Genomic DNA, 25172 nt, shown 5'->3' on the forward strand with positions numbered 1-25172 from the left:
AGAGTTGATTTTTTGTTTTTGTTTTATTTTTTGCTTTTTAGGGCTGCCCCCACGGCATATGGAAATTCCCAGGCTAGGAGTGGAATCAGAGCTACAGCTGCTGGCCTATACCACAGCCACAGCAACTCAGGATCCAAGCTGCATCTGAGAACTACATGGCAGTTCACAGCAACACCAGATCCTTAGGACCCGCTGTTCAAGGCCAGGGATTGAACCCACGTCCTCATGGATACTAGTTGGGTTCCTGAGCCACGATAGGAACTCCCAAATTCAGAGTATTTTTAAAAAGTATTGCAGGTCATCGTGTAGATGATTCCTAATAAGGAAGAATTAACTTATACTTAAATACTGCTGTTACCTGAAGAGCAATTACAGCCTGAAAGCAATGAATTGTAGTTATTTCTATCACTCCAAGTCTTTAACTTGTTCACTAGTTGGAGAAATAGTCCACTTAACTTCTGATTACAGCCGCGGAATAAAAGGATGCTTCCCTAGCAGCCCCGCCCATTCATTAAACTGCCAGCATTTCATACATACACGTGTGTGTGCACACACCAGTGCACAAACAACACTGAGAGAGAAACAGACAGAAGGAAAATGACCTAACAGACATGGTGAAATAGTTATATCAAAGGCCAATGGCTTAGCTGATATGGCAGCCAGAATTTATAATGGGGGCCTGTATGAAGTAAATGGCCAAAAGAGGACTCCAGAGACTATTACGTATAGCCAGACTAAACACACAAATACGTGTATTGAGGCTGATTGGAATCAAGTTCTTCACTGCCTGAAAAGGGTATTACAAATTTGAAAAGGGGGAAGCTAGAATGAATTCTATGGTGATTATTTAGAACTGACTGTATGAATTTATGGCTTTAGATAGAGAAATAGATTTATAGGTGGAGAGACAGATAGATAGATATGGATAGATAGATATGTGAGTGAAAAGCATGTGTGGGGTTTTTTCTGGTTGTGCCTGCAGCATGCGGAAGTTCCCAGGCCAGGGATCAAGCCCATGGCACAGCAGAAATCCAGGACGCTGCAGTGACAACCCTGGATCTTTAACCCCCTGAACCACAAGCGAACTTCTGAGTGGTTTTAAAATATACCTTTGTGTGTGTATATCTAGATATATTTCCTGGTTCTATTCCCTGAGAGCACCTGGGAGCAACTATACCCCAGAAGCATGGAGCACACCAAGTGTCAAGATCTTGGCTTCTAAATACCAGGAACCTGGTCCTCTCTAAGAAATAGTTGAATACAGGCTGGGACAGAAAGAGCAAGATGAGTTTGGAACACCATGTTACACCAAAAAAGTATGATGTGCTCAAAGAATAATGTGGGCTTCTCATAAGCCAGATTAATAGGGCTTTCCCCCATCCAATTCTGAGAACATTTGATTATAAAACAAATAATGATAGAGGCCCACTATAGCTCATTGAATAAAACAGGAATCCATGAGTGCACAGAGATACAAATAAGTGAGTGGATGAGTAAGTGGGCAGAAAGGAATGCTTTTTATTACAGAATGCTAACAGAAGAACATAGAAGAAATGGCTGAATTAGAAAATACCATTTGGCAATCATTTAAGTAATAATTCAGGCAAGAAACACAAATAGATACAAAAACTCAAGGATAAAATTTAGATGAGAACTAAATATTTACACAGGTTCAAAGTCTCTTCCCACAGAACAATTATTAGTTGTAAAGAAAAAAAAACGGTAACTTTATTAAAGGATCCTCGCAAATCCCACCTTACTCAAGTGATCAAAGTTAATATCACCAAGAACATGATAAATTGGTGTCACCACCTCATGAGATGCAAGGAGAAGAACACAGCATCACTGCTATGATACTGCAGCCAAAAACGAAGAGCCTAAATCCAGTTATGAGGAAACATCAGACAAACCGATTCAGGGACATTCTGTAAGATCACAGGCCGGTTCTCTTCAAAAGAGCCAAGGTCATGAAAGTCAAAAAATGATTTATTCTCCCTTGATGGAGACGCAAATGATATAACTAAATGCAGAGCATGTGCCAGGACTGAATTCACTTGCTATTAGAGACATGTTGGGGAAAATTAGCAAAATTTGAATGGAGTCTCTGGGTGAAAGAATTTGCAATTTCTATCTATGCCTGAAAATATTTCAAAACAAAAATCAAAATTAACAACTCAAAAAAAGTGTGGCATAAGTCTGTGGCTATGTGTGTTGGAAAGTACTTACAGTGGAGAGTGTAGGGGGGAGCAGGGGAGGGGAGCATATTCACACACCCAGAAAGACACATTTTCTTTTGATGGGTGCGGGGAGCTGAGAAAATACAAGAAGCCAAGGAAGGGAGCTTGCCTGAATGGTACAATTCCGAGGGCAGTCTCCTAATCAAAAAAAGAGGCCTGCCTGAATGGTGCAGTTCTGAGGACAAGCTCCTAATCAGGAAAGGGGGCCTGTCTGAACGGTACAATTCCAAGGGCAGGTTCCTAAACAAGGGGATGCCTGCCTGCACGGCACAATTCCAAGGACAGGCCCCAGAAGACAATAAGGCTCGCCTGCTGACATAGGTGGAAAACTAAGTTTTCCAGGAAATAATTTCCATTTTGTGTTGCTGAGTGGGGATTGTTCCATGGATAACTTAGTCCTTTCTGTAATACACTTGCTATTCAGTTTTCCTCAGTCTTTCCTGATTATTTACTTATTATTCTTATTTCCCAAATTCTTATTTTCCTGTGGTGATTTGTGATTTAACAAAATTACAACAATAATATAATAAGAATTTCATCCTGAAGGACTTTCCTCTATTTAAATCCAACTTAGTTAAAACATAGCGTTTATCTATTAATTAGTTATACAGTAAACTTTAGAGTTAGGATTTTAATGAGGTTCATAGAAGTTAGACATATATTATTCTTGACCAAAAGACACCTAGCTATGAGTTATAGAAGCTTTTAGTGATATCTAGTTAAGTTGGTTTATATTTTCTTACACTGTCTCCTTGCTATAACGCTTTAAAGATAAGCACCAGTCTAAAAACAAGATTTGTGAATGCCCAATTCTTGTGTCTCTGACCTCTTCAAATTGTAAAGACTGGCTGGCCATGGGATGATTTGTACTGTCTCCTCCTTTCCACACGATGTATTGTACCTAATTGCCCTTAAATTGTACTCACTAAGTTTAGTTAAGATAGAGATCTTAAAACATGATGTATTGTACCTAACTGCCCCCAAATTGTACCCACTAAGTTTAGTTAAAACAAAGATCTTAAAACATGATGTATAGCTGCTATACCATGTAATAGTTAACCAATGTACTTTTAACACTGTGATGTAATCTGCAGCAAAAAGCTGTCTATATAATCAACCACTTATGCCAATAAAAATTTGAGCAGTCCAGCACCCTGAAAGAAGGGACAAAGAGGCTGTCTCCATGTTGTACATTCGCCGACGCGTGTCCCTCTCTGATCAGCAAATGCACGCTCCCAGGCTGCCGGAGCTGGCCTCCGGCATTTGGGATATTGTTACTATTAATGAACAGTAGCAGTATTATTGATTTGGTCTACCTATCTAGTGAAGAGTCTCTTCTGGGGCAATACTATGGAAAAACTGTAATTGTTATTCCTTGCTATCCTAAGCCCGCATTCACAAAAACATAAATAATAACCATCTTGAGTAACAAGTAAGTTACATTTCAAACCCACTCACCACAGTAATTTTAGCAGGAATAGAAAATATCACTAATATTCAGATATAATTTGATTTAAATTAGATCACATATTTTGAAAGCATAATTTATTCCAATTGAATTTTATAATTCCTATTTTTTGAAGTCCAACAAAAACTCATACAGGAGTTCGCTGGAGGCATAGTTAAAATATGGCCCTAAAGCCAATGAAGATTTGTGATCACAACAAAGCCACAGACAAATAATTAAGCCTCAGGAGGAACATGTTGGGTCTCTTGAGCCATAGCAATGACAGCACTGAGTCTCTAACCCCTAGGCCACCAGGGAACTCCCATATTGGATCTCTTTTATTGGCAGTGTGAGGAAGAACAACTTGGCTTATGATTTTGCATAGCTTCTCTTACAAATGTCACGAATTCAATTTGGAAAGCATTTTTAAACACAAAGGTCACGTAAAAATTAGTCACAAATGGCCATTAGGAACACAATTGCTAATGATTGCAAAAAAACATGGAAACATTCACAGTATGGAAATAAAAACAAAATGATTTCCCCAATGCCAAATCACAGACTGAGAAATAAAACTGTGTGTCTTCAATATTTCAGATACAAGAATGGAAAATAAGACATACTACGAAGATATTTTATACAGTATTACAAAAGTCAGATTTAAAAAAAAAAATCCTAAGGAAAAGTTAGCCACAGAAATGAAAATTTTCTTCTTTAAAAGATAGGCAAATGCCAAATCTCAGCATTTTTGCCTAGAAGTACGTAGACCTGCACTTAAAAAACAAAAGCCTTTGGAAATACTGAGAAACATTAAACTTGATCTTTAGCTGCTCCGATGTAACTGAATTGCCCTTGAACAGCTTGAATCATAGACAGTTATTGGTTACCTCGGGAAGAATCATAAATTAGGATGATGCACTGGCCTCTTTCCTTCCACACAAATTCAGTGGCAACACATTTTAGCTTTCAATGGACGCAGAAAATGCCATAGATTTCCACAGTCAAAAAAATGTGTCATGAAGGAGGTTAAAGTGCCCAATAAATTAGAGTCAAATCTTTTCTCTATTTGGAGGACACAGACAGTCTAGAGAGACGGGGCAGTTTTCAACAAAGGCATCTACGTAGAACTAGAAAGTAAGCTTCTTGAAAATTTTAGGGCTGATAACACTAACGTATTATCATGCTTATTTTCAAAAGACAAAAATAGTTGGCAACAGTCAATTGTCTACCAAGATCAAAAGTTTAGTCTGTGGCATAACTCAAACTGACGCTCCAATAGCTGATGTGACACTTTAGGCTGAAGACCTTCCAAAATATCCTAACTAGGTAAAATATTCCAAGGAGGCAGCAGGAGACTAGCTGACTTCTCCAGATGGAGCTGCCTGGAAGGCTGGGGAAGAGTTCATGCTAAGTACAGACAAAAAGAAAAAAATCTGGAGCATGGGTACAAATGCAAGGACAGCAGCATTCATGGAATGGTAAGCCTCAATCTGACATGCTCAGAAGAAAGAAAACAAGGAAACTTGACAAGCTGTGTATTTACTACCATTCTAAAAGGAAGCATAGCAAGTCATGGAGAAATATATGAAAAATGCCTTCTGCAGATCTGCATAGGAATATTAAAGTGCATACCCAACAACATCCTTACTAAGGGCTTGTGAGAAAGAGACATAAATCGTCTTCATACAAACATTTCTTACATTAGCCACTAGTAATATCTGAAGGTATTACATCAAGCTCCAGCGGTTGGAAGGCTTTTTTCTAATGGGCGAAAAGCACTGCATTTATTGTTGTTTCTCATTATGTTTTCATTCTTTTTTTTTTTTTTTTTTTTTTTTTTTGTCTTTTTTGTCTTTTGTCTTTTGTTGTTGTTGTTGCTATCTCTTGGGCCGCTTCCGCGGCATATGGAGGTTCCCAGGTTAGGGGTTGAATCGGAGCTGTACCCACCGGCCTACACCAAAGCCACAGCAACGGCTGGATCCGAGCCGCGTCTGCAACCTACACCACAGCTCACGGCAACGCCGGATCATTAACCCACTGAGCAAGGGCAGGGACCGAACCCACGACCTCATGGTTCCTAGTCGGATTCGTTAACCACTGCGCCACGACGGGAACTCCTGTTTTCATTCTTTTAATTGAGGTGTAAGTTAAATAGAGCCAAATGTATGGATTTGAAGTGTACAGTTTGACGAGTTTTGATAAATCTAAACATCATTAAAAATAGAACATACTCATCACTGCCCCTCCAGAGAGCTTGCTCACGGCCCCCTCCACTGCCCCACCCAAGCATCTATCACCATAGCATAGGGCTGCTCTGAGAACCTGATAGAAATGACATCCCAACAGGGTGCTGCCTTTTGTCTCTGGTGGGTTTTACTCAACATAAAGACCAAGAATCCATCCCTGTTGTTGCTCGTGTGAGCAGTTCACTCCTGACAGCCGAACAGGATCCCCACTGTATGAATCTATCACTATTTGTTATCCATTCAGCTACTGAGGAACACTTGGGTTCTTTCTAGGTTTTGGCTATCATGAATTAAGTGCCTATGAAAACACTGATATATGATGTTCTAATTCAAACATTGAGCATTGAAATGATGGAGAGCATATCCTTAGGCAAATGGTTTTGAAAAAAAAAATTGGTAAAAAAAATTTACAAAACATGATCTTATTCCAAAAAGAGAAAATGGCCCTGGGCTTACTGATGTTACAGCAGTGACCTGGAGCACAGCTGTTCGGTCTTAACCCCTACCCACCCTAGCAGACCTACTACACCCTAGCAGACCCACTATGCTCTTCTGAGAATACAGTTGTTTTTTCTTACATTCTCTTCCTCAAACCTCAATTTTGCCAATAAAACTTCTGACGGTCATTCACTAGTGCTCACTAAGAGGCTAACACTCCAAGTGCCTGGAGCACAGGGATTTTTTTTGTGACCAGTTGTTTTCAATTCCCCAATTATTATTATTATTATTTTTGGTCTTTTTTAGGGTCATACCCACAGCATATGAAAGCTCCCAGGCTAGGGGTTGAATCGGAGGCATAGCCACAGCAATGCAGGATCTTTAATCCACTGAACGAGGACAAGATCAAACCCTCATCCTCATGGATACTTGTCAGGTTCATTATCACTGAGCCACAACAGGAACTCTAATTCCCCGGGTTTTTTTTTTTTTTTTTTTTTTAAACAAATCTTTAACTATGTGTTATTTGAAACATACAAAATCTGACATAAAAATGAATGCCGGAGTTCCCGTCGTGGCGCAGTGGTTAACGAATCCGACTAGGAACCATGAGGTCGCGGGTTCGGTCCCTGCCCTTGCTCAGTGGGTTAACGATCCGGCGTTGCCGTGAGCTGTGGTGTAGGTCGCAGACGCGGCTCGGATCCCGCGTTGCTGTGGCTCTGGCGTAGGCCGGTGGCTGCAGCTCCGATTCAACCCCTAGCCTGGGAACCTCCATATGCCGCGGGAGCGGCCCAAGAAATAGCAACAATAGCAACAACAACAACAACAGACAAAAAGACAAAAGACAAAAAAAAAAAAAATGAATGCCATGAAATTTCATTATAAAATGAGCCCCTGGGAAGTGGTCCCCAACCTAGGAACCAGACTACCACCCCTGAACTACTTATTTCGGGGACTCCTTTGGAAAGAGTGTTTGTTGCCTCTCAGATATTTAGGAAGAATCACTAAGCTTTAAGCAGAAGATAAAAGTTAGTGGTCTCCCTTGAGAACCTCATGGAATCACAGTGCCCCCTCATGATATGGTTGACAGTGGGGTCTATTAGGATTATCTGATTTAAGCCCAGGATTTATATAAGACTTTGGACGATGACCGAAAAATAAGTTATGTGTAGGGTCACTACCTTTATGTATGTATTTTAAAAGTATGGAACACTGACTTATCAAATGTAAACACTTGAAAACTTCACAATGTATGCAAACTAGTTTTGACATACATTAACTTTTAATACACTAGGAATCTTAAAAATAGCAATGTTTGGAATCCCCATTGTGGCTCAGTGGTAACGAATCCGACTAGGATCCAAGAGGACACACGTTCCATCTCTGGCCTCGATCAGTGGGTTAAGGATACATCATTACAATGTGGTGTAGGTTGTAGACACAGCTTGGATTCCACATCGCTGTGGCTGTGGTGTAGGCCGGCAGCTGCAACTTCGATTTCGACCTCAAGCCTGGGAACTTCCATATGCCACAGGTGTGGCTCTAAAAAAAAAAAGCAAAAAAAAAAAAAATGTTTGATGCCCTTCTCAACTTCTCAGAAGCCCTCTGTGTCATGTCATTCCTTTAGGAGGAAACACGAGCATGACTGCAGGCTGAATCTATTGAACTTATGCTCACAGGCCCATCCAGAGTTGAAATGTCTACTTATTTTTTCTAAACATTACATAATGGGGAAAGGAAATTTTTCCAATTCTACATTTTCTAAAAGTAATGATTGTCATGATATTGTAATAGACTTTCAAAGTAGTCTCATGTATATTACATATTTCACTCATTAAAAAATTAGTTTTTCTGTATACACACTACTGCACATAAAATAAATAAGGACCTATTGTATAGCACAGGGAACTCTACTCACTGTCTTGTAATGTCCTATAGTGGAAAATTATCTGAAAAAGAATCTATTTGTACATTTATATATGTATAACTGAATCACTTTGCTGTACACCTGAAACTAACACAACACTGTAAATTAACTATACCTCAATTTTTTAAGAATGGTTAAAAAGGAGAATCTAGGATAGTACCTATATATGGCAGGCATCAATATTTTTTCAGTGAAAGGTGTTGGGTCAATAAAAACACAATATATACGATTAAAAATTCATTTTCTGAGAACACTAACTAGAAGTCCTTAAAAATAATCTAAAATTATGTATTTGTAATTGCTTGTTCTTCTTTAACATGCATTGCTCTCTCATAATTAAATTATGTTTCTCTTCACATGCCATATTTCAGAAAATGTAAAACTACTAATATATAATGGTCAACTATATGATCAACCATAAATATTCTTGGGTTTATCTCCAGTCTTCATTTTCTCAGACTCATTTTCCACTGATTACAATTTTCTGAGACAGCCTGAATAAATTATAAATTATAATTTCATGACTATATATTTTCATCACACCTACCTGATTTCCAAATATTCCTTGATTCCTTCACTTTATCATACTATTTTCCAAATGCATGAATTGTCTCTTCCCTTTCATTCTCTGGCCTCATGTTTTTATTTAATGGACCAAATCTATATAATGTCTATCATCTATCAGATTTTTCAAATATTTATTACTTTCGTAGATTGACATAACAATTTTAGGCATTAAACACCCTGTACATTCAATACTCTGTATTCTCTTGAAAAATAACTGATAGAGAATAATCATGAGGTTAAATCAACTCTATAAGAAAGTAGGAGTTTAATTTGAAAAGCAGTTTCATTTAATGTCAAGGAAAGTTTTTCTGATGGTAACTGAGTTCTAGGAAGTATGTGCTGGTTGAAGAGCACTGGCTTGGAATCTGTCTGCCCTAGTCTAAAAAGATTTAAACTTTACAAGCTGAAATTATTAAAGAACTGCAGATCAAAACCACAATAAGGTACCACCTCACACTGGTCAGAATGAGCATCATTAATGAGTCTACACATGAATGCTGGAGAGGGTGTAGAGAAAAGGGAGCCCTCCTGCACTGTTGGTGAGAAGGTATATTGGTACAACCACTATGGAAAACAGTATGGAGGTTCCTCAGAAAACTAAACATAGAACTAACATATGATCCAGCCATCCCACTCCTAGGCGTGTATCCAGACAAAACTATAAGTAAAAAAATAATAATAATACATGCACCTGTATGTTCATAGCAGCACTATTCACAACAGCCAAGACATGGAAGCAACCTAAATGTCCATCAACAGATGAATGGCTTAAGAAGATGTGGTATATACACACAATGGAATACTACTCAGCCATATAAAAAGAATGAAATAATGCCATTTGCAGCAACATGGATGCAAATAGAGATTCTCATATTAAGTGAAGTAAGTCAGAAAGAGACAGACAAATACCAAATGACATCACTAATATATGGAATCTAAAACATGGCACAAATGAACCTTTCTACAGAGCAGAAACAGACTCACAGACCTAGAGAACAGACTTGTGGTTGCCAAGGGGGAGCGGAAAGAGTGGGAAGGACAGGGAGTTTGGGGTTAGTAGATACAAACTATTACATTTAGATAGATGGGCAGTGAGGTCCTACTGTACAGCACAGGGAACTATATCCATTCGGTCTCTTGGGATAGACCATGATGAATGATAATATAATAAAAGGGAGTGTGTGTGTGTACACACACACATTATATATACATACGGACACACACACACATTAAAACTGGATCACTATGCTGTAGTGCAGAAATTGGCACAACATTGTAAATCAACCATACTTTAATAACAAAAAATACAAAAACAGTGCAATGTAAACTTTACTAGCTGAGTAACCCTGAGCAAGTTTTTGGCTTCTCTGTGTCTCTGTCTGTCCCTGGTAACATGGAGATAGTACAAGTGCTGACCACAGAGAGCAGCCAGGAGGAATGAGCAGGGCAAAGCACTTAGCGAGAGGCCCGGAAGAGGCTAGCACAACAAGTGCTGGCTCCTTTTATTATTAAGCTCTGGCATGAGCTCTTGCTAATAGCTAGAAATATTATTCTCTGAAATCTTCTAAAGTGTCAGAGCTTCTCATGTGATGGGGCTATTTCAGGACTGGCCAAGAGACAAGGGAATCAACGTGCCACAAGGCCTTGCAATTCTGAGGTTGCATGAGAGCAGTGAGGGAATGACTGCTTGGAATGTGCCTGTCTATGTCTCATGGGCCTTCTCCACCAAGTGGCATCCGTCACCTCACAGCCCCACCAGGGAACACTTAGGAAAGAACAGCAGGTGAATCCAGACCAGGGTTTATTCACACTAAGGACATTTTCTGTTTCTTCTGTCCAGTCAGGCAAACCTCCTGCCTCTCCTCAATAGCCCCTTAGCTACAGGGAGTAAAAGTTCTTCTTAGGAAAAATTCAGCCTGTGTTGATCTGATCCTTCAGGTGAATCTATCCCTGATGTGTTTTTCTTTCTACATAAGAAAGTACACGTATTTTAAAAAAAGGCCTCTGGAGTTCCCACTGTGGCTCTGTGGGTTAATAACCCGACATAGTGTCTGTGAGGACGCGGGTTCGACCCATGGCCTCCCTCAGGGGGTTAAGAATCTGGTGTTGCTGTGAGCTGAGGTTTAGGTCACAGAGGCGGCTCAGATCAGTGTGGTTGTGGCTGTGGTGTAGGCTGACAGCTGCAACTCCAGTTAGGCCCCTAGCCCAGGAAATTCCCAATGCTGCACATGTGGCTGTAAAACGAAGAAAAAAAGGTATCAAAATGTGGAACCAATATGCCTTTCCTACTCACTAATATTTATTTTTGAGCAAAGTGATAGTTTGTGGGAAGGGTGTGGAATGAAACAATATTTGCCAAAAAATTCAATCTCTTCCAGCACCTACTAAACAGAAAGTGTTTATGATATGTGTATACCAGAAAAGGAGGATGAAGCAGAGGGGAACTCATTCTGCCTTTCCACATGGCAAAATTAACTCTAAACCAGGGGTCCTATTTATAGGCTAGGGAGAGTCCAGTCACCTCACACATCTGAAGACTCCCTTTCAAGGGTGAAGAGTAAGGATACCTCATGGTGAGTGAAATCATTCATTTGTCAAGCCCATTGCTCTTGTTCTAAGAAAAACTGCTCAGATACATTTTTAAAGAGGGTGGGGAGTTTTTCGTTAAGTCTGAAGTTCCAGTTTTTTTCAGACAAGCTCCTCCAAAGCTACCACTGAGGGGGTCTCTCACACTCTAGGCTCGCTGGGCAGGATCCCCTCAACCCAGGCTGTCTGGGCAGGGATGGTCTGACAGGTGGGGCTGCCGCAGAGATGCAGGGCAGGAGACAGCTCCCTCCAGAGAAACAGCTCTGTCCCCTCTCCCCTTCACACCTTCCCTCTGTCACAGTCCACAGCTGCTGTCATCACCTGGCTGAGATGGTGGACACTCAGGAACTGGGGCGGGGTGGGGAGTCCCTTTTGAAATCTCCCTCTGGGACTTGTCCCCTCACGTTAGTGTCATGGGCAGGAGGGCTGGTTTCACTGCACTTTGCTTTACTGCCCTTCTTGGATACTGCATTTTTAACATATTGAAGGTCTGTGGCAACCCCTGCACTAAGCAACTCAGCTGGTGCCATTCTTCCAACAGCATTTGTTCATTCAGGTTTCTGTGCCACACTTTAGTAATCCTCACAATACTTTTACCTTTTTAATTATTATTATCTATATTAGGTGATACAGGATCAGCAATCTTTGATGTTACTATTACAAAAAAATTACAATGTGCTGAAGGCTCAGATGATGATTAGCATTTTTTAGCAATAAAGTCTTTTTAATCAAAGGATGTACATTTTTTGGACATCATACTGCACACTAATAGGCTGCAGTATCACGAGTCTGGAAGCAAACCCACAATACCTCTGAGGTGTGTCCGTGTTTAGCATATTGGTTCCCATTCAAAACCAAGTCAGGAAAAGTCTGATTCTAAAAGCCTGTTACACATATTTCAACTGATAAACAATATAGAGAAAAATAAACTTTCAAAGAAATATCTGAGAGTAATAAGACTTTAAAATGTTTTTGTAAATAAAAACTATCTTGGAGTTCCTGCTATGGTGCAGTGGGTTCCTGATCCCATGTTGCCACAGCTGCAGCATGGGTTCCAGCTGCAGCCCTGATTTGATCCCTGGCCTAGGAACTTCCATGTGTCATGGATGTGCCCAAAAAGGAAAAATAAACAAACAAACAAAAACTCGTCTCAGCTCTTTCGTATTTAATATTAACCGAGGCTGACTTATTCTAGATTTGACATCTATGAAACAGTATCAGATTGAAGATGTTAAAATTTCACATCATAATAGTTTCAGTACCTAGCAAATAATTTTCCTCCCAAATATGATACCTGAAGGCACAAAGCAAGTGCATAAAGCAAGTAGTTTTGGAAACATAAGAGGGATCAGCTCTTCAGTTCCTATCTGGAAAGCAGAGCAGTATACCTGAGCCTTTAGACTGAGCCCAAGGGAAATCCAAGCAGCCATTCTGCATTTCACAAAAATCAAGGACGCTAATTCTACTATAAAAGTACCTCTGGCTGGCTGATGTGTCAGTCACACATAGTTTTTATTAATCACTTTTTCTTCCCATAGCCCACCTCCAACAAAGTCCTAGACTTTGGTGAAAGACACAAGCTTTAGGGAAGCCTGCCTGACAAGCACTCACTGGCACCACAGGCCCATTCCCCTCACATGGAAGCCTCCTTTGCCCCTCCTGGGTCCATGGTTGTTTATAGTCTGGATCTTTCACTGTATAGACATGGAGACAGCAGGTGTGAGGGGCAGATTCAGTTGCCTATAAGTTTAGAATGCTTGCGTCTAGGCTGTCAGCAATTCTTCCCGAATCCCTTCCTGCTCTTGCTCTGTTTCCTCCATGTACTCTTCCACTCCAACCACTGTGCATTCTGCTTTCTCTGGAGGAAAATGTGATGAGCCAGGCATGACTCCGGTGCCTCCCGTGAGCCCTGTGTTCAGTCTCAGTCGAAGGAAAATGAACTTCTGAAATATGTCCCTGGGCTTCTATGAGCTATTTTTTCTAGGATTAAGGCAAAAAGTCTGGTATTATGCGTCCATCACATTGATCTTATGTAGAAATGGATGTGGTTTACCATGAGCTACTACAAATTCCACTGATCTTTTAAAGAAAACAAACAAAAATTCTGAGTCAGTTTTACTGTCTGGAGGTAAAAATGTTATCTCCCTAAGCTACATGTTTAGGGGTTCATATGCCTATGCTCTTAGAAGGCCCTGCCCTCCAGACCAGAAAGCGGGGCTGAGCCAGAGGAGGATGTGTTCAGGCTGTGTGACCACGTGGCAGAGGGTTTACACAACTCACCCCAACTCACTCTGCTTATGTCCCTGGTGACCAGCAACGGCTTGTGAAACAGCTGTCTGGGAGAGCAGTACAGCCTGGGGCCACAGAACAGGGCAGGGGTCAGACCACGGCTTTGCCTCCATCACCTTCCAAGGGACTAAATTCCCTTGCAAAGACGACCTCTCCTTCAGTTAACACACCCTGAGCCTGGGGAGTGGGCTTCTATGATCCTCGGATTTACAATATGAGATGCACACATTGTCTCATCCAACATGAGACTCTAACAAGGCTTTTAACCAGATTCAGAAGCTTTCCAGGCCCCTCTACCCAAGGGAGACTTTGTCTAGCTCTACACTCTGCAGAAAAAAAAAATGCAATCCCAGTTTGTCACTCAAGAAAAGGTGATTTCAATTACAGAAGAAAAATCTTCCTAACCTGATATGCTGGTAAAATACGAACTTGGAGGTTTTATGGCTTATCAGCCAATATCAGTTTCCTGGAACATCCAGACCCCATCATTATTCTTCCTTGTACACTCAGAGGTCTTACTCATGCATAGTCATTCCTGTATTAAAGTCGCTTTGCCAAGGCAGTAGGAATATTCAGCCATACAATAACTTTCTGCACATATTTCAAATGCTCTATAATGCCCTATGCCTTCTTGCACCTTTCCTATCACATCCAACATCACAGGGTTAGGAGAAGACTCAAGTCAGCCCTTTGTATCTGAGTCCTCATGGAATCCACATTTAAAATTTCAGCAATTGTTTAGGCACAGGTATGGAGTGAGACACACTGAAACAGACTTGGGTGTCATAACATGACAATGGCTGTGTGGAAAGTAACATAATGTCTCTTCTGTCAAAGAAAATCTTGGTTACTCTATCTTGCTCTGGTTTCGGCTGAAACGCCTTCCTGCAAACCCCCTCCTCTTTCCCTCTTCTTTGTTACAAATTAGCTAACCAAGAAGAATGTGCATCCTGACCTGACCAATGGAAAGGGGACAGGTACATCACCTGCGTTAGGGATAAACAGGGAGGGTCTTTTCTTCTTTGAGCGTGCTTTTTGAGCACCTGCGCCCTTCTGCTTAAGTAAAGAGCCTTGTCGAGATCTCCCCGTGTTCATGTGTCTCATTTTCCGACACTGACGATCCAAGCCATGTCCCCAACATCCATGTACTTGGTCCAGAGCTGAACTTCCTTGAGGAACACAGGGCCCAGCCTGAGGCGTCGTCTGCCTAAGTGCAGCAAGTGACAACATATGGCCTCCAGACCTTGCTCTGAGCTGCTGACAGGGCCAGAGGAAGACCAGGGACCCCACCCTTGCTCACAGTGACAGCTGTGACATCAGCATGCCATGGCCATGAGTGGAATGCCCCAAAATAATCTTCTTGCTGATGCCAAAGAGTCTTTCTATGTGCACACACCCAGCAATGGCCACTTGGAATCTAGTTCTGCCCTGTCCTAAGGCCATCTGTCCAAATAAAGAGACAGTGTCCAATCTTGTTTGTGGCACTGACAAAGTAGCCACAGCAACTGTGGGCCCAGGCCACACCTGTTCCCGGCTGAGTACAGCATGTTGGCAACAGGAAGACGGTGAGGCAGGAAGGACAAGGCAAGGCCTACAAAGAAGAGATTCTGGAATACTCGGCCCATGGAAGGAGAGCTCTTTGTTTTGAAAACATAATATCTAACTAAAGAAAGCATGATAAATTCAATCCAATTTAACTTAGTAAATGTTCTATATTAAATGTAGTCCAGGAAAATGTTGAGCACCCAAAAACCCTAGCATCTTGCATATAATTCCTTAGTGTTAAGATAGAATATCATGTAAGTTTCCACACCAACTCTGAAAGGACTAGTTGCCTATTAGCATTATCTCAGGATGTTAATAATGGACAACTGAAGATTTTAAAAATTCTGTCAATAGCATTCAGGTTGAAGGGTGAGTTATTGGTTCCACAACTGCTGTAAAAGATTGTCATGGTGGAAACTGCTACTAGCCAGTTAATTCTTTTATTTATTTATTTATTTATTTATTTATGTATTTGCTTTTTAGGGCTGCACCTGCGGCATACGGAGGGGAGGTTCCCAGGCTAGGAGTTGAATTGGAGCTGCAGCTGCTGGCCTATGCCACGCCACAGCCACAGCCATAGCAACACATGATCCTTAACCCATTGAGCAAGGCCAGGGATCAAACCCACAACCTCATGGTTCCTAGTCAGATTCGTTAACCACAGAGCCATGACGGGAACTCCTAGCCAGTAAATTTTAATTATTCCTGAGAACATCGCTTTCTCTGTCCAAACAGATAAAAGTAAACAGTAATTTTTTTTTTTATCTCATTCAACAGAATCTCTCTCTCTGTTCTTGGAAATAAATGGTCCTACACAAACAATAAAGAATTGTGCCATGAAGGAAATTCAAAGTCAGACTTGAAAAGCAGTATCCTCATAATCATCTGGTTGAGTGGCTTTCAGGATGGGCTCCCAGAACACCATAGATGCCTCTCAACACAAGGGGTTTTTGCATAAAGACCTGAGCCAAGAGGACCTCAGTTCTCCCATCCACTGAAGCCAAAAATTCATTAGATATGCTATTTCCCCAAAGAATAAAATGGAAAAATTACCAACAATTTTCTCAAAAGCACTACACACACACATTTCTCTAGTAAAGATCAAATCCAAGATCAGAGCATTTCTGAATTTAAAACAATTATTTTGCACACAATGTTAACACTAAATTATAGCTAATACATATTCTTTTTATTGGCAAAGTTTTAGAAGATTAAAAAGCAAAGAAGAAGAAGAAACAAATATTTACACATTTTAGTAAAGAGCTATTATTTCTGTGAAGACCATGGAAAAACATGCACCCTATCTAGATCTTTGAATGAAGTGAGAGTAAAATGTGGTTTGGAGGAGGAAAAGGTATTTGGTGAAGAAGGCAGATAAGGGGTTTGGGCTTATGAAATTATGAAGTAAAGAAGAGAGATCAATTATGAGATCCAAGAGAAGGAAGCCAGACAAAAAGGTCACATATTGTGTAATTCCACACATATGAAGTGTCCAGAACAGTGAAACCACAGTAACAGAAGGTATAGCACTGGTTCTCAGGGCCAGGAGTTGGGTGGAGGGGAGGGCGGGGAGATAGGAGATGAGGGGGTTTTTTTGTGGTGGGACAAAAATATTCTGGAATCAGATAGTGGTGATCTTTGCCCAACTCTGGAAATGTAAGAAACAAAACAAAATAAAAAAAACATTGCATTATACACTTTAACATGGTGAGTAGGTTGTGGTATGTGAATTGTATCTCAGTGGTTCAATGTTATTTTTTTTTTTTTATTTTTTATTTTTTTGTCTTTTTCTAGGGTCGCACCTGCGGCATATGGAGGTTCCCAGGCTAGGGGTCTAATCACAGCTGTAGCCGCTGGCCTACGTCAGGGCCACAGCAATGCAGGATCCGAGCCGCATCTGCAACCTACACCACAGCTCATGGCAATGCCAAATCCTTAACCCAGTGAGTGAGGCCAGGGATTGAACCCGCAACCTCATGGTTACTAGTTGGATTCGTTAACCACTGAGCCACAATGGGGAATTCCAATGTTATTTTAAAGATTATGAGTTCAAATAGGTAAACCAGTCCTTGTTAAAGGCCCTTGAAACTAAATGAAGAGAGAGTTGAAATAAAAGATGAAAGAAAGACAGAATAGGTTAAATAAGACCCTTCTCCCCATGGTGGGTTTTGGTTTGGTTCTGGTTTTGGTTTTGGCTGTTCTGTGGGGGAATTTTTTAAGCTCTTTGAGCAGAGGATCTACACTGGATTATTCTTTTTATTCCCCCTGAAAAATTAAGTATGATATTATGCAGAAATAGTGCTTAAAGGAACTGTCTTGTTAACTGACCATTTTAGATGATGCTGGGCCATGTCATGAGCCAGCTCTGCAATGAGTAGAGAGACAATAGAGCCGCCCACTCTGGCCCCTTCCTTCGGTCACTGCAATCCAAGGCAAGACACCTGGTCCTTCTCATCTGATGCCACAATACAGCAAACTCAGGTGCAGTTGGATCTTACTCAGACAGAAGTTTGTCTAAATTCCTAGAATCCTTAGGTTTACAAAAAAAAAAAAAAAAAAAAAAAAAAAAAAAAAAAAAAAACCTGTGCATACGTTTTCAAGTTAGTGCTCTGGCTTTTACTTCCTAATTAAATGAAAAACTCCCCAAATTGACAAGACTTACCTATTCAATTATTTTTCTATTTATACTATGATCTTCAGCAGGAATTAGAAAGACTGGTTGGAAAGCTGACTAAAATAAATGCAGGTTTTACAAATCAGAGTGTTTAGATAATGCCCATAAACCACAATTAAGAAAACAGAATGATGTTGTAGAAAAATGTGCTTTTTACCTATAATAAACAAATCATGAAGGTTTGTAATAGCATAAGGGATTGTCTTCGTAAGCATACACAAAAAAGCTACACCTACACCCAGATATTACAGACAAATGTGTTATAACCCCCATTTTACAGGTGAAAAATTAACAGGATAAGAGAGATTAAAAGGCTTGTACAGCAGAGCTTTCCTGTCTAGTGTCTTCATTCACATAACGTAGATACAATGAGAAAATGGAAAATAGAAAGTCCATGGAAAAGTGTGTGACATATAGTTATTAGCACTCAAGAAATACTGTATGTGAATATTAACTACTACTAGAAGCCCCACCCCAGAAACTAGAAATAGAAAAGATGAAGAGGAAAACCGCTGCTGGAAGACATACCCATCATACTGAACATACCTGCCGCAATATAGGAGCCTCCCCCGACTTTGTAGAGAAAGTGGCTGGCAAAGGGGGCTGCACAGATGATCAGAAAGCTCGCAGTCACCACGGCGACTACCCCCAGGAGCATCAGAACCGCCCAGAAGCCACGGTAAACTGCAGACCCCCAGGAGAAAAGGAGAAAAGAAAAGCACACTTAGATTGTGAACACAGCAGACCGTTGTCGTTGTGTAAGTTTCCCTACTCTTCATTTGGTTCATTTCAGCCCTAGCACTGCCTGTGAATCCCAGGCTATGGTCCTCAGTTATCTTTACAAGGAAGCCTCATCAGACAACTTTTGGATGCAATGATGCTGAACATGTATCAACGCAAGCACAGTATTTACCCTACACACAGGCTGAATATACTCTGGGAGCTCATTTTTCTGACCAGACTATCTGTTTCACAGTGCGAACAGCTGAAGTTCTACAAAGACTCTACTGGCGAAACTTCCAATATGGGTCACACTTAAGTGTTCACACCAAAAGGACAAAGACATAAAAAGGCATTCATATTCGCTAACACTGCCTCTTACTTCTTGCCAAGCTAATGCTTATGGCACACTGATCCTTTAGAAGCCAGTAAATTCACCCCAATCTCCTAACAACAACAACTATATATATATACACACACACCTATACGCACACACACACACACACACCTCTATTTAGATTGAGATTCTACTGGAAAATAGTCTTCAGGTAATAAAAATGGTAAGCAAAGCAAAAAAAAAAAAGGTTGTACAAACTGAGATTTAAAATCAGATATAGGGAGTTCCCGTCGTGGCGCAGTGGTTAACGAATCCGACTAGGAACCATGAGGTCGCGGGTTCGGTCCCTGCCCTTGCTCAGTGGGTTAACGATCCGGCGTTGCCGTGAGCTGTGGTGTAGGTTGCAGACGCGGCTCGGATCCCGCGTTGCTGTGGCTCTGGCGTAGGCCGGTGGCTACAGCTCCGATTCAACCCCTAGCCTGGGAACCTCCATATGCCGCGGAAGCGGCCCAAGAGATAGCAACAACAACAACAACAACAACAACAAAAAGACAAAAAGACAAAAAAAATAAAATAAAAATAAAATAAAATCAGATATATTTAAGGCTTACTATTTTCTACTAATATTCGTTCTCAGAAAGATTTAAAATAGAGAAGTTATAGCAGTCTCTTAGGCAAGGGCCAGCAAGTCTGGTTTAATGGATGCAGCTGCTGATAAATAAATTGTGGATTTGGTGACATTTAGTAATCAAATAAAGAAGAATTCTAGTGATCATTTTTGAATGGAATAATTACCAATCTGTTAAACAAATCCATCATTTCCCAAAGGCAAAACACTAAAATAAATTCCTGTATGTATAAATGAAGGAAAGCAGAGTGAATTATATTCATCAAATTTCAATTTTTTATGAAAATACAGAAACTTTATAAAAAAGTAAAGAATGATTTTTCTCAACAAGCCCACCTGGTAAAGAGAAAAAAAAATATGTCAGTCCACTGGAATCTTTAAGAGTAAGGAAGATGGGAAGATGGAAAATTAAGGTGAGGAATCACTGCAGTTAAATGGGAAAAGAAGACTTATATTTTCACCTGAATAACTCGGTCTTGAAGACAGGACCCAAAGGCATTGCCAACACCATTCATTTGGCAGTGGCTGCCAGGCTTGCTGTGTCAGGAAGTATGCTATGGTTGTATCCAGGCTCTGCAGGGCACAGAGCAGTAAAATACAGAAATGCTCTGAGTGCAGGAAGCAAGAATGAAGGGCTTTGAGCCAAATATTTGCCATGCCTGTCCTACCAGAATTTGACAGATAACTGGGGAACCTCACATCTTACATTGTCATTCACCTCTTTTACTTCAGTGTCTATCGCACGGTGGTGCTGTAGCAAGTGCTAGGAGTACAAACTTTAGTAAGATGTGGTCCAGGGGAAAAGGAGCCCATTATATGGTCCCTCTGATCACAGCTAAAACTGGACCAAATAGCAAACAACTATCTTGAGAAGGCTTTGAGAATCAAGATACAGTATAAAAACCACCCAAGTACCAGAGCAAGTCAAAGTGGTGATACCCCAGGGCAGGCCCAAACGGTGCAGTAAAGACTATGAGGACTGAACTGACATTGAAACTACTATTTTTTTTTTTAATTTTATTTTCCCACTGTACAGCAAGGGGGTCAGGTTATCCTTACATGTATACATTACAATTACATTTTTTCCCCACCTTTTGTTCTGTTGCAACATGAGTATCTAGACATAGTTCTCAATGCTATTCAGCGGGATCTCCTTGTAAATCTATTCTAGGTTGTGTCTGATAAGCGCAAGCTCCCGATCCCTCCCACTCCCTCCCCCTCCCATCAGGCAACCACAAGTCTCTTCTCCAAGTCCATGATTTTCTCTTTTGAGGAGATGTTCATTTGTGCTGGATATTAGATTCCAGTTATAAGTGATATCATATGGTATTTGTCTTTGTCTTTCTGGCTCATTTCACTCAGGATGAGATTCTCTAGTTCCATCCATGTTGCTGCAAATGGCATGATGTCATCCTTTTTTATGGCTGAGTAGTATTCCATTGTGTATATATACCACCACATCTTCCGAATCCAATCATCTGTTGATGGACATTTGGGTTGTTTCCATGTCCTGGCTATTGTGAATAGTGCTGCAATGAACATGCGGGTGCATGTGTCTCTTTTAAGTAGAGCTTTGTCCGGATAGATGCCCAAGAGTGGGATTGCAGGGTCATATGGAAGTTCTATGTATAGATTTCTAAGGTATCTCCAAACTGTTCTCCATAGTGGCTGTACCAGTTTACATTCCCACCAGCAGTGCAGGAGGGTTCCCTTTTCTCCACAGCCCCTCCAGCACTTGTTATTTGTGGGTTTATTAATGAGGGCCATTCTGACTGGTGTGAGGTGGTATCTCATGGTAGTTTTGATTTGCATTTCTCTTATAATCAGCGATGTTGAGCATTTTTTCATGTGTTTGTTGGCCATCTGTGTATCTTCTTTGGAGAAATGTCTATTTATGTCTTTTGCCCATTTTTCCATTGATTGATTGGTTTTTTTGCTGTTGGGTTGTATAAATTGTTTATATATTCTAGAGATTAAGCCCTTGTCAGTTGCATCATTTGAAACTATTTTCTCCCATTCTGTAAGTTGTCTTTTTGTTTTCTTTTGGGTTTCCTTTGCTGTGCAAAAGCTTTTCAGTTTGATGAGGTCCCATGGGTTTATTTTTGCTCTAATTTCTATTGCTTTGGGAGACTGACCTGAGAAAATATTCATGATGTTGATGTCAGAGAGTGTTTTGCCTATGTTTTCTTCTAGGAGTTTGATGGTGTCCTGTCGTATATTTAAGTCTTTCAGCCATTTGGAGTTTATTTTTGTGCATGGTGTGAGGGTGTGTTCTAGTTTCATTGCTTTGCATGCAGCTGTCCAGGTTTCCCAGCAATGCTTGCTGAATAGACTTTCCTTTTCCCATTTTATGTTCTTGCCTCCCTTGTCAAAGATTAATTGACCATAGGTGTCAGGGTTAATTTCCGGATTCTCTATTCTGTTCCATTGGTCTGTCTGTCTGTTTTGATACCAGTACCACACTGTTTTGATGACTGTGGCTTTGTAGTATTTCTTGAAGTCTGGGAGAGTTATGCCTCCTGCTTGGTTTTTGTTTCTCAGGATTGCTTTGGCGATTCTGGGTCTTTTGTTGTTCCATGTAAATGTTTGGATTGTTTGTTCTAGTTCTGTGAAAAATGTCATGGGTAATTTGATAGGGATTGCATTGAATCTGGAGATTGCTTTGGGTAGGATGGCCATTTTCACAATATTGATTTTTCCAATCCAGGAACATGGAATATCTTTCCATTTCTTTACATCTTCTTTGATTTCTTTGATTAAGGTTTTATAGTTCTCAGCATATAGGTCCTTTACCTCTTTGGTCAGGTGTATTCCGAGGTATTTGATTTTGTGAGGTACAATTTTAAAAGGTATCGTATTTTTGTATTCCTTTTCTAATGTTTCATTGCTGGTATACAGAAATGCCACTGACTTCTGAATGTTAATCTTATATCCTGCCACTTTGCTGAATTTATTAATCAGTTCAAGGAGTTTTGGGGTTGTGTCCTTAGGGTTTTCTAGGTATAGAATCATGTCATCTGCATACAGTGACAGTTTGATCTCTTCTCTTCCTATATGGATGCCTTTGATTTCTTTTGTTTGTCTAATTGCTGTGGCTAAGACTTCTAAAACGATGTTGAAGAGCAGTGGTGAGAGTGGGCATCCCTGTCTTGTTCCAGATTTGAGTGAGAAGGCTTTCAGTTTTTCCCCATTGAGGATTATATTTGCTGTGGGTTTCTCATAAATGGCTTTGATTATATTCAGGAATGTTCCCTCTATACCCACTTTGGCGAGGGTCTTGATCATGAATGGATGTTGGACTTTGTCAAATGCTTTTTCTGCGTCTATTGAGATGATCATATGATTTTTGACTTTTTTTTTGTTAATGTGGTGTATGATGCTGATTGATTTGCGTATGTTGAACCATCCTTGTGAACCTGGGATGAACCCAACCTGGTCATGGTGTATAATTTTTTTGATATGTTGTTGGATTCGGTTGGCTAAGATTTTGTTGAGAATTTTTGCATCTATATTCATCAAAGATATTGGGCGATAGTTTTCTTTTTTGGTGGTATCTCTGTCTGGTTTTGGAATGAGGGTGATGGTAGCCTCATAGAATGTCTTTGGGAGTATTCCTTCTTCTTCAACCTTTTGGAAGAGTTTAAGGAGGATGGGCACCAATTCCTCTTTATATGTTTGATAAAATTCACCTGTGAAGCCATCTGGTCCTGGGCTTTTATTTGTAGGGAGTGATTTTATGACCTCTTCAATTTCATTTCTAGTGATTGGTCTGTTCAGTTGGTCTGTTTCTGCTTGATTCAGTTTTGGCAGGCTGTAAGATTCTAGAAAATTGTCCATTTCTTCCAGATTGTCAAACTTATTGCCATATAGTTGTTCATAGTATTCTCTTATGGTTTTCTGTATTTCTGTTGTATCCGTTGTGATTTCTCCCTTTTCATTTATAATTTTGGTTATTTGGGTTCTTTCTCTCCTCTTTTTAGTGAGTCTGGCCAGGGGTTTATCAATTTTGTTCACCTTTTCAAAGAACCAGCTCTTGGTTTTATTAATTTTCTCTATTGTTTTTTGAGTCTCTATTTTATTGATTTCTTCTTTGATCTTTATAATTTCCTTCCTTCTGCTGACTTTAGGACTTTTTTGCTTCTTCTTTTTCTAATTCATTTAGGTGGAGGGTTAAGTTGTCAATTTGGGATCTTTCTTCTTTTTTGAGAAAGGCCTGTATTGCTATAAATTTCCCTCTGAGCACTGTTTTCGCAGCATCCCATAGATTTTGAGAGGTTGTGTCTTCATTATCATTTGTTTCAAGGTAGTTTTTCATTTCCTTCTTGATTTCCTCATTGACCCATTGGTTTTTTAGTAGCATGTTGTTTAGTCTCCATGGAGTAGGTTTTTTCTGTTTGCTTTTCCTGTGGTTGATTTCTAATTTCATGGCATTGTGGTCAGAGAAGATACTTGAGATAATTTCTACGCTCCTAAATTTATTGAGATTCGCTTTATGTCCCAATATGTGGTCGATTCTTGAGAATGTTCCATGAGCATTTGAGAAGAATGTGTATTCTGCTTTTTTTGGATGTAGTGTCCTGAAGATATCAATTAAGTCTAACTTTTCTATTGTTTCCTTTAGGATCTCTGTTGCTTTATTGGTTTTCTGTCTAGAGGATCTGTCCATTGATGTGAGGGTGGTATTTAGGTCTCCTACTATGATTGTATTCTCATCAATATCTCCCTTTATGTCTGTTAATATTTGTTGTATGTATCTGGGTGCTCCTATGTTTGGGGCATATATGTTGATGATAGTAACATCCTCTCCTTGGATGGATCCCTTAATCATTAAATAGTGTCCTTCTTTGTCTTTCTTTATGTCTTTTGTTTTAAAGTCTATTTTGTCTGATAGGAGCGTTGCGACTCCTGCTTTTCTGTCATGTCTATTGGCATGAAATACTTTTCCCCAGCCTTTCACTTTCAATCTATATGTATCTTTTGTCCTAAGGTGAGTTTCTTGTAGGCAGCATATTGAAGGTTTTTGCCTTTTTATCCACTCAGCCATTCTGTGTCTTTTGATTGGGGCATTCAGTCCATTGACATTTAAGGTGATAATTGATAGATGATTATTTATTGCCATTTGAACCTTGTTTTCCAGTTGATTCTATGGTTCTCCATTCTTTTTTTTTTTTTTTTTTTTTTTTTTTTTGGTTGGATGGTCTCCTGTTATTATCTGCTTGAGTGTATTTTTTTTTTCATTTTTTGCAAATGCAATATTTGGTTTTGGCTTGTGGTTGCCCTGTGAAACTACTATTACAGAAGAAAAGGACAGAACCATGCCAGCTGGGTACCTAGTCAAATAAACAATCAGTATTCTCCAGGGAATTTTTAAAAGTATGCAGAGTCTAAGAACATAATATTTTTTTTAATTTTTATTATTTTTTTTCGTCTTTTTTTTTGCTATTTCTTGGACCGCTCCCACGGCATATGGAGGTGCCCAGGCTAGGGGTCAAATCGGAGCTGTAGCCACAGGCCTACGCCAGAGCTACAGC

The 25172-nt window shown here is 40.1% G+C and overlaps 1 protein-coding gene across 6 annotated transcripts in view; it reads right to left on the reverse strand.

Annotated features, from left to right (window-relative positions):
* TMEM182 (transmembrane protein 182) overlaps nt 1–25172 on the reverse strand; it is a 234227-nt gene that overhangs the window by 179445 nt on the left and 29610 nt on the right. For 5 of the 6 annotated variants that reach the window (XR_002342518.1, XR_002342517.1, XM_013995906.2 and 2 more), the window contains exon 4: nt 18503–18640. The exons of the other annotated variant lie outside the window; for it this stretch is intronic. Coding sequence is in view for 3 of the 5 variants with exons in the window: in XM_013995906.2 (XP_013851360.1) it covers nt 18503–18640 (138 nt within the window). In the remaining 2 variants the exon portion in view is untranslated. The remainder of the gene's footprint in view (nt 1–18502; nt 18641–25172) is intronic. 6 annotated transcript variants of the gene reach the window in all.

The sequence above is a fragment of the Sus scrofa genome, chromosome 3 (genome assembly GCF_000003025.6).
Source record: "Sus scrofa isolate TJ Tabasco breed Duroc chromosome 3, Sscrofa11.1, whole genome shotgun sequence".
Lineage (NCBI taxonomy): Eukaryota > Metazoa > Chordata > Mammalia > Artiodactyla > Suidae > Sus > Sus scrofa.